The sequence below is a fragment of the Pteropus vampyrus genome, unplaced genomic scaffold (assembly GCF_000151845.1).
Source record: "Pteropus vampyrus isolate Shadow unplaced genomic scaffold, Pvam_2.0 Scaffold50, whole genome shotgun sequence".
Lineage (NCBI taxonomy): Eukaryota > Metazoa > Chordata > Mammalia > Chiroptera > Pteropodidae > Pteropus > Pteropus vampyrus.
In genome coordinates this window covers 667,003-682,143 of record NW_011888831.1, presented here as the reverse complement: position 1 = coordinate 682,143, position 15,141 = coordinate 667,003, and the positions used below count along the sequence as shown (strand labels likewise).

The 15,141-nt window shown below is 45.6% G+C and overlaps 1 protein-coding gene and 1 pseudogene across 2 annotated transcripts in view; one reads left to right on the top strand and one right to left on the bottom strand.

Annotated features, from left to right (window-relative positions):
* Nucleotides 1–10,741: 10,741 nt before the first annotated feature.
* Nucleotides 10,742–11,161, top strand: LOC111739378 (annotated as a pseudogene).
* A 2,710-nt stretch (nucleotides 11,162–13,871) lies between these two features.
* Nucleotides 13,872–15,141, bottom strand: part of KIF1C (kinesin family member 1C) — a 21,829-nt gene continuing 20,559 nt past the window's right edge. For both annotated transcript variants that reach the window (XM_011359736.2, XM_023530417.1), the window contains one exon: nucleotides 13,872–15,109. In XM_011359736.2, the coding sequence (XP_011358038.1) occupies nucleotides 14,429–15,109 (681 nt within the window). In that variant the 3' untranslated portion in view covers nucleotides 13,872–14,428. The remainder of the gene's footprint in view (nucleotides 15,110–15,141) is intronic.

The following is a 15,141-nucleotide window of genomic DNA, read 5'->3' as shown; positions in this document are numbered from 1 at the left end:
GGCAATCACCCATAGGAACATAACATTCTAACAACAAGCTTTCTGCTTCTGTACTCCCCGCTTGCACACCTGACCAGTGGGTTGACAGGTAGTGAATAGGAGAGAAATAGACCTTTGTGTTTAAGATAGAATGAAGAATGGGATTTAGGGCTTAAAAACCTTGTATCTCGGCATTTCGGGGCTGCTCCTTTGGAAGGACAGCCACCAGCTAATAAACAGCCTTTAAGAGCATACTTGGTTTGGTCTATTCTATACAGGCCACAACACTTTGATTCTTCATGTGGAATTTGTTCATAGCCTCTATTTTGTAATACTAAAGGTCTAATGGAATTAATTCTTTTCCTTATATATGCAAACAAGTAATTGAGGAAACATGGGCCAAAAGTTAACAAGAGGAGGAGGATGATTAAAGGTCCAGCTACAGCAGATAGAAGGGTTGTTAGCCATGGTGACCAATTGAACATCCTATGAAACCAGTTATTTGATTCTAGTCTCTGTTTTTCCCTGACTTCTAAATTTCTCTGTACTAGTCGTAAGCTTTCTCTAATTACTCCAGAGTTATTGGCATAGAATCAACAAGTTTCACCTAGAGCCATACGTAATCCATCTTGTTCTAAGAATAATAAATTTAAACCTCTTCTATTTTGGAGGACTACTTCTGCTAGTGAATCGACTTGAAGTTCTAGCCTGCTGATGGTGTCTTTTAAGGTCTTGATATCCTTATATATCTGTATTTCAATTTCACGTAATTCATTTTCTCCCTCGATGAGAGCAGTAGTACCTACAGCCGCTGAGCCCACTATTCCGAGTCCTACAAGAAGGGGTACTAAGACTGGTACGGCCTGTTTCTGTAACCTGTCCTGGTGGAAGAAGTGGAGTCTGCCTTCCAGCCCATTGTAAAGGGACACTTGAGGAAGTACAAAGACTAGGATACAAATGTTAGCCTCACGTGAGTTGAAAAGAACAGATGCAGCACAGCAGTGAGCCCGCTATCGCATGCTAGCCAAGTATTATTTGGAGCCTTATAGTATTTACTCCCTGAGGTAGGTACTTCGATAGTATGATTACAGTTTTTGAAGTAAGGTGACTGTGCCAACAGCTTGGAATAGTTCTTTGAAATCAGGCAGGTTCCTTTTCTTTAGTATGTCTCCTAAAGTGAGTCGAGGAATTTCCCATTCACAGCCTTGTGTGCTGCTGAGCTCAGTTAGGTTTAGGGGAGTTCCTACCCCGACATAATAAGGAGGTTTTGGGTTTAGGCATAACCAGCAATCTTGTCCTATGTCTGGGGTGGTCTTATTTAAGACCTTGTGTATTATTGTTAACATAGTTATTAATGCTCCTTCTGGTTTTGGCTGTGGCTGGTCGAATGCCTGGGCTAAAGAGGAAAAAAGGAAGAAACAGAGGGTTAGACTTATGTATGCTTGAGTCTTAGTCTTAAGGGCCCGTGTTCCTTAGCTGTCCACTCTCGTGCTGTCTTTACGTGGGAGTGATGAATCCATGATGGGATGCCGTCTACTTTAACTGCAGTGGGCATTGTCAGTAGACAGTGAAGGGTCCTGAAGGGTCCTTTCCATTTGGGTTCTAGTCCCGTGGAAGTGAACTTCCGGATCCACACAGAGTCCCCAGGCTGAAACTGATGGGGAAGTCCGTCCTCCGGAGCTGAGTGGGCAGCACGAACCCAGGACTAAATCTCCTTCTGTACACTTTGAAGGGCCTGTAAAGACTTAAGTAAGACAAGGTTACGTAGTTCTGCCTTTTTCTCATCTTTTATTCTAGGTACTAAAGGTGGGGGTTTTCCAAAGAAAATTTCGAACGGGGTGAATCCATTAATATATGGAGTACACCTGGCTTGGAAAAGAGCAAAGGGGAGAAGTTCTACCCAGGTCCCACCAGTTTCTAATCTTAACTTGACTAATGTCTCTTTCAGGGTTCGATTCATTTGCTCTACTTGGCCCAAACTTTGGGGCCAGTAAGCGCAGTAGAGTTTCCATCGCAAATTTAGGTAGCTAGCCAATTGCTGTGACACCTTTGCTACGAAGGCTGGCCCATTATCCGACTCTAAAGCTCTAGGGAGACCAAATCGAGGGAGGATTTCTTGTAGTAGTTTCTTAGTAACTACTAAGGCAGTTTCTTTCCTGGTGGGGAAGGCCTCTACCCATCCTGAAAAGGTGTCTATAAAAACAAGTAAATATTTGTAGCCCTCCACAGTCGGGGTTACCTCAGTGAAATCGACTTCCCAGTGGTCTCCCCGATAAGTTCCTCTTTCCCTATGCCTAGGTTCTTCTATCTTCCCCTTCTTTGGATTAACTTGGGCACAAGCCGAGCATCGTGAGGCGATCTCCTCTGCAGTTCTTCTCCCTTCTAACAAGTGAAAGTAGGGGTCTAAAGCTTGGAGCATTTTAGTTTGCCCTGGGTGTGTGGTCCGGTGTAGTTGGTGGAGGAGAGTCCTTCCAAGGGCCCATGAGAGCCTGATTTTTCCATCTGGAGTCGTCCACCACCCCTGTTGGCTCCTAGTGGCTCCCTTGCCCTGAAAATATATGTCCTCTTCCACCATATAGGTCGGAGACGGAGGCAGTTCTGGGTAAGGGACAACAGTCAGTAGATGTGGTGGGGGCCCCACCGGCCCTGTGGCAGTTGTTCTTGCCTCTGCATCGGCTCGTGGGTTTCCCTCAGCCTCAGGACTATTCCCTTTTTGATGCCCTTTACAATGAACCAGAGCCTTAGGCATCCATATGGCTTCAAGTAAGGCTAAGATCTCCTCCTTGTTCTTGATATCCTTCCCAGCTGAAGTCAGAAGCCCTCTTTCTTTATAGATGGCTCCATGTACATGTGCAGTGGCAAAGGCATATCGGCTGTCTGTGTATATTGTGACTGCCTTATCCTTTCCCCATCTTAGTGCCTCAGTGAGGGCGATGAGTTCGGCCTGTTGAGCAGAAATCCTATGGGAAAGAGCTTGTGACCAGATGGTGCCAGTTAGAGTTACTACCGCTGCCCCAGCATACCTCCTTCCTTCCTGCATGAAGCTGCTCCTGTCCGTGAAGAGAACTTCATCAGCCTCAGGCAGAGGGGGAGTCTTTGAGGTCTGGCCGCGAGGAACACTCAGCGTCCGTAAAATCTGTGCAGTCATGAACGGGGGTCTCGGGGTCTGGGTCTGGCAACAGATTGGCTGGGTTGATGACAGTAGCTTTGGATTTGAGCCATACGTTTGGGGTCATCCAGTGCCTTCCTGTTGTTGAACACCTTCTGGGCTATCTCAATAAGTTGGAAAGTTTTATCTCTGCAAAACCTTCTAATTTTTTCAATTTACACCAGATATCAGGGGCTGCCTGAGTAGCAAAGGCTATATTAATTGCCCGCTGGTTCTCAGGGGCCTCAGGATCAATGGGGGTGTATATCCGGTGTGCCTCATTCAAGAAATGCTCCAGGGGATTCCTGAGGTCCCTGTATAACTTCAGTTACCTTAGAAAGGTTAGTTGGCTGATGAGCAGCCATCCTAATTCCCCCAATTAGAATCTGGTGGTACCGATCTAATGCCGTTCTCCCTGCCTGAGAATTGTGTCCCCAGTCTGGGCGGGTGGAGGGAAATTCTTCCTCAATATGTTCCCCTGCTTCCTCAACTCTCCTCCCTCCCACAGCTATCTTTTGTGTTTCAGTCCGAATGCATCTGAGTTCTTTCTCCGTGAAGCGGGTAATGAAAAACTGTTGGCAATCGTCCCAGGTGAGGCAGTGAGTCTGAAAGACACTTTCTAAGAGTCCCATTAATGCCTGGAGTTTCTCAGAGAAAGGCGGATACTGTGCCTTCCAGCTGTACAGGTCACCAGTAGAGAAAGGCACACAGACCACAAAGGGCCTGTCTGTGTGATGTCCCCGGGGCGCTCTCTATTGTCTGGATTATAGGGTGGGGGAAGGTCACTGTCCTCCAGTGGAGATTGGAGGACTGAGGGATTGGACTGTCTTGGAGATTCAGTTGCTGCATGTTTAGGGGTACCCGCAACTAAAACTCGCACCCCTAGAGAGAGGGCACACCGGCGGAGCCAAGGAGGGGAGTTTTGAACAAAGTTTAACCATTGATCGATGTAGGGAAACTGATCGGGATGTCCCAGGTCTCCTGTGACAATTGTCCAAACATTCCTCATCAGACCCTTGTCAAAGGAGCCCTCCAGAGGCCAGTTTACACCAAAAGACGGCCACTCAACTTCACACAATGTTCTTAGTCTGCCTGGAGAAAACTTTATGCCATAGTCAGCTCCCTCTACAAATCCTTCTTTGAAATGTCGCAGGAGACACCCCAAGGGTGTCTTCTGTGAACTCTGGCTTCCCCCTATCGCTTGCGCAGAGAACACAAAACAGACACTCAGACAAGAACAATTACTGGGGTGTAGGTGGACCCAGAGAAGTCCGCCACCTACAACCCAGACAAGACCAAAGACAATAGACAGAACCCGATAACAGGACACAGGAGGTGGCGTCCCGCGGCCTGGCCATAGTCCAGTCTCTCCATGGACCCCCAATGACCGGTCAACAGAAACAGAAAGGTACCTTTTATCCAGACATCAAGGCCTCGGAAATTCCCATCGGGACCAGGAACAAAGAGTGTGTCCTGAAGGTTGCGTCCTTGACGATTGTACTGACCCCGTCACGGCATTCAAGGGCCCTGGACCGTCTCAGGTTGGCCACCCCTTTGAATCCATAACAGGGACAGCAACCGCTCCAGAAGCCGTTCCAGTCTTAGATCCCAGGGCCACTCCCTGAGATCTCGCTGGGGCCTCCAAATGTTGTAGCCGCCAGGCTCGGATAGACACACAGACCACCAAACATCAGTGAGTTATAGGAAACACACTCTTTATTCAGGCAGCTGGGTCTGCCAGGGGTACGCAGACCCCAAATTAAGCAGCCCCGAAATGTAGAGGTACAAGGTTTTTAAGCCCTAAACCCCATTCTTCATTCTATCTGAACACAAAGGTCTATTTATCTCCTATTCACTACCTGTCAACCCACAGGTCGGGTGTGCAAGCGGGGGTACAGAAGCAGAAAGCTTGTTATTAGAATGTTATGTTCCCATAATTAATAACCTATGTTCCTATGGCGATAGCTAAACAGTAATTTCCAGCAAGTAATAAATTTCAAGCAGTAATTTTAGAGCCGAGAGAGAGAGAGAGAGAGAGAGAGAGAGAGAGAGAGAGAGAGGGGTTTGTGGCCGGGAGACACGGAGAGGGGGAAGAGAGGGGGAAGAGACAGACAAGACGGACAGAGCACTGAGACCCCGAGTGTTCAGGGAATTCAGTTTATATGTCATTGTTTGGTTCTCATTTCCTTTGATATGGACATACAGTGAGGAAGGGGAAGAGTATGTAGTGTGAAAAGGTAAGAATATAGAATATGTAGCGTGAAAGGCCTGCTGGCTATTCCCAGCCTTTAATCCTTAAGTTCCCCAGTGGTTTTAGGCATAGGGTATGACTCCTGGTTCCTGTTTCCCCTTCACAGGTGTAGGGAATGAGTTGTTAGTAATCCAGCAGAAATCTTCCTTTGTTCTGCAGGTGTCCTCCTGGCCTGGCTGCAGGGCTGGTCAGCCTATTGCAGTCTCTGATTGTGGCTTGATTAACATTTTTAATTCTCTTGCTTCCTCCCTACATTAATATGATCTTTGCGCTCAAAGAAGGGGAAATTCAACGGGGGTAATTTAGTAGGAGAAGCAAGAGAAGCTCATAAGTAAATAGTAAAGTAGAACAAGATTGAGCTTCCTAAAAGAGGTATATAAATTTTTCTGTGGGGGTTCAGAGGAGAGAAGAGAAACCCTCACCTCATATCTGGTTATTAAAGCTGGATCTTAAAGAAGAGCAGTATTTTGACCAGAAGATAGTTGGGGAAGGATAGATGTAATAAGTTGGGGAGTTCCATTTCGCCAGTGGGACTGAAGTTGATCCAAGGCAATGGATCAGATGAAACAAAGCATGAGCCAGGACCCAGGTCATCTCCTGATGCCCAGTCTGGGGCTCCTTCCACTACTTGTTATTGCCTTGTCAATCAGAACATTCACCTGTTTATTACTTGGGCTCCTGATCTTGATATAATCTTCCTGAGACTCAAGGCCTTTAGCTCTGAGGCCAAGGCTGGTGTGATTTCAGATTCCTCACCAGGCTACTTTCTTCAGCTGGAGGTAGACTTTCTAGCTCTGGCCTGCTGCCAAAAAGCTGAGAGTGATTTTATACAAGGAACATCCTCAGTTTCCTCACTTATACTACTATTATGGAATTTATCTCACCCGCCTTGAAATAATTTTATAAGCTTCATGACAGCTTCTCTCTCCTACTACACTGCAGTCTCATTAGAGGAAAATCTAGGTCTAATTCAAAGGGTGAATAAGGTTTAGTCCCTAACCTCAGAGTCTAGAAGCAAGGGGAGAAGACAAAAAGTTATAATTGTGTTATCATATATGATAAGTGTAATGATAGAGGTATGCCCAGAGTAAGCTTAAAAAGAAAAGCATCCTTAACCCAGATAGAGGGAATCAAAATTTCCTAAGACTGCAGCAGCTAAGCTGAGACTCATGCATGAGTAGAAGGCAGTCAGTCTAAGGGGGATATGATGTATGGTGGACCTTTCAGGAGGAGGAAAGTGACAGAGGCACATGGTGCTACAGTTAGAGTGGCTGTTTAGGCACCGTGAGCCCATCTACCAAGAAGCACAGGGATTTTCCAGGTGAGAAGGTCAAGTTATATCCCTGGTCTCCTTGTTTATTCCCCAATCCCCTCCCCAGGGCCACCACTCCTATTTCTTGTAACCCAGCTTTTCTGTTCTTGTGAAAATTCTGGAGAAGCGCAAAGTTTGAGGCACTTCCCCCTCAGACCTACAGTGACCTTTCTTCTCATGTGTCAGCCCTCTCACCCCAGACCTGAACGAGTTTGACCTTGAGACACAGCAGTGCCCAGTGATATTCTTTATTAAGTAAAGTTCTTTCACTTTCTACTTCAAGAATCTGCTGCTCACTGGGCCCCAGACAAAAGATGCTTTTATAATCCTACAGTCACAAGCACCCCAGGCACACTTACTTCTAACAATAACTGTTCACACAGTCCACTCCTTGACTCCTTTCTTATGGGTCTTGCCTCTCGTTATGGCCTTTCTACTTTCTACTTCTCTTTAGTTCCGGAGCTCCATTTCTAAAGACAGAGTGGTTTCTTTTATCTCAAACTCATTCCAAGAGAAGCACTTGCACTTTATTCTTTCCTTCCTCTTCAAGGCCCCTAACACATAGGCAATTTTGTTCATAAATTGTCAATAAATGATTCACAACAGGTAGTGGGGCAGGAGTGTCTGGCCTAGGGGTGAAGTGTTATCCTAAATTAGGAGCACAGGCCTGGCAGTGACCATCACCACTGCTTAAATCCTGGCTCTCCTTGGGGCTGCAGAAGCTTGGGCCAATTACTTAAACCTTATGTGCCTCAGTTTCCTCTTGCTTACACAGAATAATAAAAATAATAATAATCACTCAATTGAGTATTATGAGGATTAAATTTATTATTTTTTAAAAAATTATAACAGTGCCTGGCACGTAACCAGCACTATAAAAGTGTTGGGTAGTGTCTTTTTAATTCTAAATCTCTTAAAGTATTAAAAACATTGCTTGGTATTACCATGAGGACCTACATTTGACCACATTTCCATCTGGTTTTAGCCTTTCTCCTCAGCGGTGTGGCCAAGCCTGGTTACATATCACTTAGGGAGTTTGCCTGTTTAAACACAGTTCATTCATTCAGCAACTCTTTGAGTACCTACTATGCAGTGTAATGATCAATAGGAGGTGGTGAAATAGGTAACTCCTCTCAGTGAATTTACATCCTAGTGAGGGAGACAGATCAGAGGTCAGCAAACTTTCTGCAAAGGGCCAAATAGTAAATATTTTAGGCTTTGAGGGCCATAAAGTCTCTGTCCCGACCATTTAGTTGTGTCCTTGAGCAGGAAAACAGCCATAGACACTATGTTAAGTGCATGGGCGTGGCTATGTGCCAATAGAAATTTATTTACAGACATTAAAATTTGAGTCACATAATTTTCACATATCATGAAATATGATTCTTCATTTTTGTCAATCATTTAAAAATGGAAAACTATTTTTAGCTTGACGGTCATACAAAAACAGGTGGCAGGCCATAGTGGTCTCTGAGATGAACAATAAAAAAGTGAACACGTATAAAATATTTCAAATAGAGAGACTATGAATAAAAAAAAAAAAAAAACCATGATGATATATGCCAGAGTGTGTGTCCGTGGGTAACACTAATAGGGAAGTCAAGGAAGAGCTGAAGGAAGATACTGTGGAGTGACATTTAAGTTGAGACTGCCATATCAGAACGCCATGCAAAATTGGGAAGGAAAGTGCTTAGAATCTTGGAGATAGAAGGTGAGAACCAGATCCTGTGGGCTTAGTGGGCCATGGTAAAGAGACTGGCTCTCATTCCAGTGTCCTGGGAACCACACGATTTGAAAGAGAGGAGGTGAGATTGTGCCTGGGAAGTTTTATTTCTAGGAAGCTTCTCATGTGATTATGATGCACAGCCAAATTGAGAACTCTATCTTATAGCATCCTAATCATTTCCCCTGAAAGGTCTGATTCTGGGTCTTTTGTCTACAAATGGTATTTTCAAAACCCTTCTTTCCTCTACCACATAATCTGTAGTAAGGGCTTCTAGCTGGGTCCTGGTCTCACAATCCCAAATCTGCCAATTTCATGAATGAAAAATGGGTGAAGATATTCTGAATCACATAGAAAGCAAACTGGGTGGTTCTTTGTTAAATTCCAGAGAATTCACATTTGAATTAGTTCCTGTGAAAGTTTCCAGGTTCCACAGAACCACAGCGGATGCCTGTCACTCTTGTGATTAGAGATAAGAATCCATCTGACTTTCTACGATATTTATGAAATGTATTCAGCTATTTTCCAGTATAAATCCTGCCATCTACTAAAAGTTATGGTATATCCAAAGGCTATTATGTCTATAGAATATCTTGTCAATAAGAATTATCTAAGATCTAATTATTATCTGCTGTAATTAAATTTATAGACTCTTCCTCAAGGATGAATTCTCTGAAACTCAGTAATGTCATAATTTCATTTAAACCCTGAGCCACATTTGGCTATTATGATACAAGCGAAAAGGTACCAGCCTAGAAATCTGAGCTGGGAGTCTGGTCCTAGTCCTACCATACTGGATTCTAAGAAAGTCACTTAGCTTTTCAGGGCCTCATTTTCCTCATGAGTATTAAAATTCCAATAGTGTTTACAATTTTGTATACAATTAACATGCATTATTTTGTGATTAAAAGTCAAATAAAAACCTTACAAGAAAAAAATTAATAAAACCAGAGAATTGGGCTAAATGATTTTCCTGATATTTAGTGGGCAATGAGATTCGAATGAAGGTTATAGAATACCTTCATCATATCCACAGCTTCTCTCTTCTGTGGGTTTTTTTGTTGTTGTTATTGTTTTAATTCTTTCTTAGTAAAGTGATTCTCTGGCTTTTGCTATGGGATTTGCCCTTAAGACACTAACATGTGCTCATGTGCATAGATGGCTGAAAACTTTGTTTCTTATCGTCTTCCTTCTGTAATCCCCACTCAACCAAACAGTGCTAAGCACATAGTATAGATAGGCGTTCAATAAATACTTGTTGATCAAACATTTTAGGATACATTTTCAGGAGGTACCAATGGATACTTTGGGGTGAAGAAATACGGATTATTTCAATTTTCTTCCTTCTATTTGCTAAATTTGGAACAAAGCAAACCCCAATCCAAAACCTCCTCTCGTAGGAGGCATCGTGCCCCCTAAAGTTGGCCCATTTCCCTTGCACTGTTCCTATGACAAAAGGTACTCAATGAAAGCCTTTTCTCTTCTCTTTGGAATTTAAGAGCATTCACGATGGAGAAGACATTAACTCTGAAAGGAGTCAGGTCTTTCCTTTTGGAAAACGAAGATGAAAGCTAGACCCAGCGAAAGAAATGCCCGCAGGAACCCCGACCCAACCCGTACCGCCCTCCTCTGGTTCCCAGGGCCTGAAGCCTCAACTGCAGCAGCTCCCGCCACACGGAAGGGTAAAGCCAGAGCCTGCTGCCGCGCCACACCCACCCTTCCACGCATGCTCTCCACCCCGCCCCTGGGAGACTCATGCGCGCACTGCCGCTCTGTGCTCTGTGATCGCCCAGGCGCAAGCGGCCGGTGGGGGAGCCTGCGCTTTTCCCCCTCCTGGTGGACAACAATGGAACAACAGGGCTTGGGTTAGAAGTTTTGGTGGGTAAGGGATATCAGGAATAGTAGAGGATTGAGCTGGAATTTTGATGCCTGTTGGGACCTGTCCTCATTTTGCGGCTCTTCTCTTCTTTCCCAAGATTTCATTTCCAGTTCAAAATAAGGAAAACGGGAAGGTACCAACCTTGAGCTCCTAATACATGCTAGGACTTTTGTATGTATTGTCTCGTTAAATCTTCACAACAGCCTCTTTGGTTTAGTCCGATTTACAGAGAAGGAAACTGAGGCCCGGAGGGTGTGACTTACCCAGAACAACACAGCTAATCAGTGACTAGGCTGGAACCCAGGTCTGTGTGCTCCAAAGGTTGGCTGCAGCCCTAACCTGTTGGGGATGGGCCCTGCACTTGAAGAAAGGAGAACTGTTTCTCCTCTCTAGCTAAGAAGGCTCTGCAAGAACACCCAGAACAGCTTTTTCCACTATCTTGGAGCCTGTGGAGGCCTGCTGAGAATAGGGTTTCTAAAATAACAAGTATGTTTGGAAAGCTATGGTCCAAGGCCATTTCTGCTGGCTATAAGCAGGGTTTTCGAAACCAGAGTGAACACATCATTCTTCTTAAAATTGAAGGTGTTTATGCTCAAGATGAGACTGAGTTTTATCTAGGCAAGAGATGTGCTTATGTGTACAAGGCAAAGAACACCACAGTGACTCCTGGTGGCAAACCAAACAAAACCAGGGTAATCGGGGGAAAGGTAACTTGTGCTCACAGAAACAGTGGCATGGCTCATGCCAAATTCCAAAGCAACCTTCTTGCTAAGGGCATTGGACACAGAATCCGTGTAATGCTGTACCCCTCACGGATTTAAGCTTATCTAAAGTAAATAAAGTGGATTTGTTGTTAAAAAAAAAAAAAAAAAGAACATCAAGAACAGTTCCCAGGGTCATTTTTAAAGCTCAGCTTGTTAGGCATGAAGATTTTTCAAGCTAGTCCATGTGTCTGGGGTATCAGGCAGGAACCTAGCTACAGCCTAGGAGCTATAGGAGTTCAGGTCAAGGCATTCCCAGGTATCTAATAACATAGTCCTTCTGTGGGGTGGGGGAATGAGGGGGGCACAAGAATGAAATTGGGGGATTTAGGGTGGGAACCCTCACTGCAAAGGCTATGAAGGACATTGTAGGTTAATGTCAGCTTCTGCAACTGTGGAATTGTTCAAGGATGAGAGAAGCAGTTTCTACAACACCCATCTGGTGACCAAAAATTTAGATGAGACGCATATCCAGATGATGCCACAATCTCCTCTTGTCTTTCAAGAGATAGAAGTGGGTGGCAGGAGTGAGAACTTGCATAATGAGGCAGAGGCTGCTAGCCTTTGACCTGGAGAGAAGCAAACATTAAGCCCACCTTAGTGGGTAGCCAGAAATATTAATGAAGCAGCAAAGAATACCAGGGCTACAGCGAGAGGCTATGAGCCAAGTTAGGTTAAGTGGGATACTTAAAGCCAGCCTGCTTTGGGGAGTGTTCTCTAACTCTACTGGTACAGGAAGTACAGAGTTTCAGAGACTCCAAGTGAAGGAATTAGATGATGGTACAAGCAGAGTTTCTGATTTGGAAGGAATAGCAGGTCTTTGGAAATGGCAAGTAGAATTTAGTCACAGTCCACCTGAACCAAAATGTCATCAAGTAGCTGCTGACGTTATATCTTTAAAAGGGAAAAGAACAATTTCACATCAGTTAGAAGCTAGGAATATAGAAATGTATAAAAAATGCTATTAAAAAAAAATCTTGGGATCCCCACGTGTACTCAAGATACAAAAATTCCAGGTGAAAGATCAAAAAAATCCAAATGAGTAACAAAAGGAGAGGCCTCCCAAAAAATGAAGAAAAGCAAATGGAACTTCTGAGGAAACAGTGAAACTGTAGAAATGTCCAAATTTAGTGAGTGAGAAAACTGGCAGATTGTCGTTGTGACTACTGCCCATGACTCTAGAGGAGGTCCACAAATAGCGACTCTCAGTCGTCCACAGGGCAACTTTGGGGGAAGCCAGAAATTAGAGGCAGACTTGTGAAATACCTGAGAAGACCAAATATGAGAAGGCAACATGGTTTCTAGAAGGAAAGGTGATATCTGATGTCTCAGAGGTGTGAGATGGGTCTGGACTTCAGTCAGGTTGACTCAGGTTAGAATTCTCACTTTGCCTCTTAAGAACTGTATGACCTTGGGAAACTCATTAATCTATTCAAATCTCAGTCTTCCCATCTGAAAAGTGGACAAAAAGAGGCCTACTTTACAAGGTTGTTTTAAGGATGATATGCTGGCATGCAGCACAGATAAGAAATTAGTAGACATTTCTCTGAACAAAATCTAAAGTTCATCATATTCTAAAAGGTTGATCTGGAAGTGAGAAATGGATTAAAATGGTGGATACATTTACATAAGACAGTCTTTAGGGAAAAACAATCCTACTTTAAATTAATGAACTATCTTTCCTATCTTAACTCCCACAGCACCATCTGTACCACTCAGCTTGCTCTGACCAGAGAACTTCCTATTTTATCATCTTCTTGCTTACATTTAGTCTGCTTGACCAGATTATAAACTGCTCAAGTAAACACTGTCACCAAACTATCCATTACAGTCCAGATCTTGGGTCACTGTCAACAGGTCCCTTTAGATCTGGCAGTCAAAGGTGCCAAAATACAGGTTGTCGGCCATCAGGGTGCAGAAACCAAGAGTAAACCTTGCTCAGAACTGTGGTTTGGCTGCAATTACGATAATGTCTGCAGTTTTGGCTGCTTGCACCTCAAGACTGACGTCAGGAAGCTGCAGAGAAGCAGCTCAAATTTTCAAGTAGGTGGAAGTGTTTTCCCTAGAACAGGATGAAAACATGGGGATTCCAGAGTTTGACAAGGTGAAGGTAGAGCACGGATACAACCTAACCCGCAAAACCTTTACAATGTGGCACTGCCATGGGCTTGTTCCTCTAAGCCAGAACATTACAAGCAGGCAGCATCCTTCTTAAAAATAGGCTTAAGACAAAATACTACTTAGAATACTGCATGCACCCTGTCCAAAGGCAGGAACAGAAACAGGATGAAAATAATCAATTAAGTACAGTCAGCTTGACCAACACATTTACTGGTAAACACATCCAAGATGGAACACAACTCGGGGAACTGCACAGGGAGACTTTTCCAAGACTCTTAAGTGATTCCATGAAGCAGAGCCCTTCTTTGCCACCGCCCCCACCCCCGCCCCGCCCCACTCTATTTTCTGTTAGGAACAGCCAGCTGAGTATTGGCATATCCATATTTCCTCTACCTCCCCTCATCCCTCCCTCTTTACTTTGTCCTGGACAGTGACAGCGGTGTTGGGGGCAGAGATGGAGACAATGAGTAAGCAAAAATGAAAGACAGGAAATAAAGAATTGTTATGCACTCTGAAGGGAGACCTGATGTTGAAAGTACAGAAAAACAAGATGGACATGTTCTCATATCCTGATCTGGGTGGTGACTGCATGGGTGCATACCTATGTATGAAGAGCTACTCACTAAAAAATCTGTGCATCTTACTTATATAATCTACACCTCCATTAGAAACCAAAACCAAACAACCACCAACTACAAACTCTGTTTGCTATCCTTTATTGAAGGGTCCCACGTCCTCATGGGACCCCAGCCAAACCAGAAACCAGACAGGTCCTCCAAATATAGCAGGAGGCCTGGAAAAGGAGGAGAATGACTTATGATCTTGCCACACCTCCATGGAAACAGAAACCACCACAGACAGACAGACAGACAGGGGCTGGGGAGAACTCACCTCCCTCCAGGTTCTCTCCCCTTGGCCCCCATTTGAAAAGAAAGTCAAACACTGGCTACACAGCACCCCAGCCCCCACCCCACCCATAGCAGCGTTTGTAGGACAATCCCTCTGCAAGGGACGGCCCCGAGGCAGCTTCCCATTGCTCTTCCTTCACTTTGGTTTGCTCCCGGCAACTCCGTGCCCTCTTCCTTCTTTCAGCCTCCGGCCCATCACCCCCATGTCACCTAGCACGTACTCGGACCTTCTATGTCATCTCTAGGGCCCCCCTGCCCCAGGGCTTCTGGGGAAGCAGCATGTCAGGCATCTTCTCTCCTCCCAGTAAGGGGCCCTGCCAGGCCCTCTCTACCCAGGATGTGGGACTCACACGGTTGCTCCACTCTCCTTGAGATCAGGGGCTGAGCGCTGCCGCCTCATTCGCGGGGGAGTAGTGTACGGGGGATAGCGGGGCCCTGGGGGCCGCTGGGCTGGGTATGGTTGAGGCTGCTGGGGATAATAGTTGTGCTTTTTAGGCTGGAAGTGCTGGGGTTCAGGCTGCACTGAACTCCCTCCCCGGGATCGGCCCCCTCCATCCAGGGAGTTCCTGCGGGGACGGTGGGACCTTCGGGGACTTGGGGGTCTGCGGGCAGGGGTGACCAGTGGGGGAGTAACCTCCTCGGGGGGTTGGGGTGGAGCTGGGGTTTCCCCACCCCCCATCCCTGGCCAGGACTCCCGGTGCTGGGGGTTGCTCTTGAAGGGGAAGCGCAGTTTGCAGTCGTGAGGGGGCACGAAGCGGGCTGGGGGCCTACGCAGACCCCCACCCCGGCCCCCAGAGCCCTGCAGTCCCTGCAGCCGCAACTGCTCCTGCTTGAGCCAACGAAGGCGGCCACGACGGAAAGCAGGGTCCTCCTCCATCAACCGAGACACTCGCTCCCAGCTTGACAGGGGTGGTGAGGAAGGCCGGGCTGAGGGCACACGGTCACTGGGGGCTTCCTCCTCTACTGCCTCTGACCCTGGGGGCATGACCCAGGCCTCACCAGCTTCTTCACTTTCATCTTCATGATCCTGGGTGGGAGAGGGAGTGAGAAAAAGAGAAG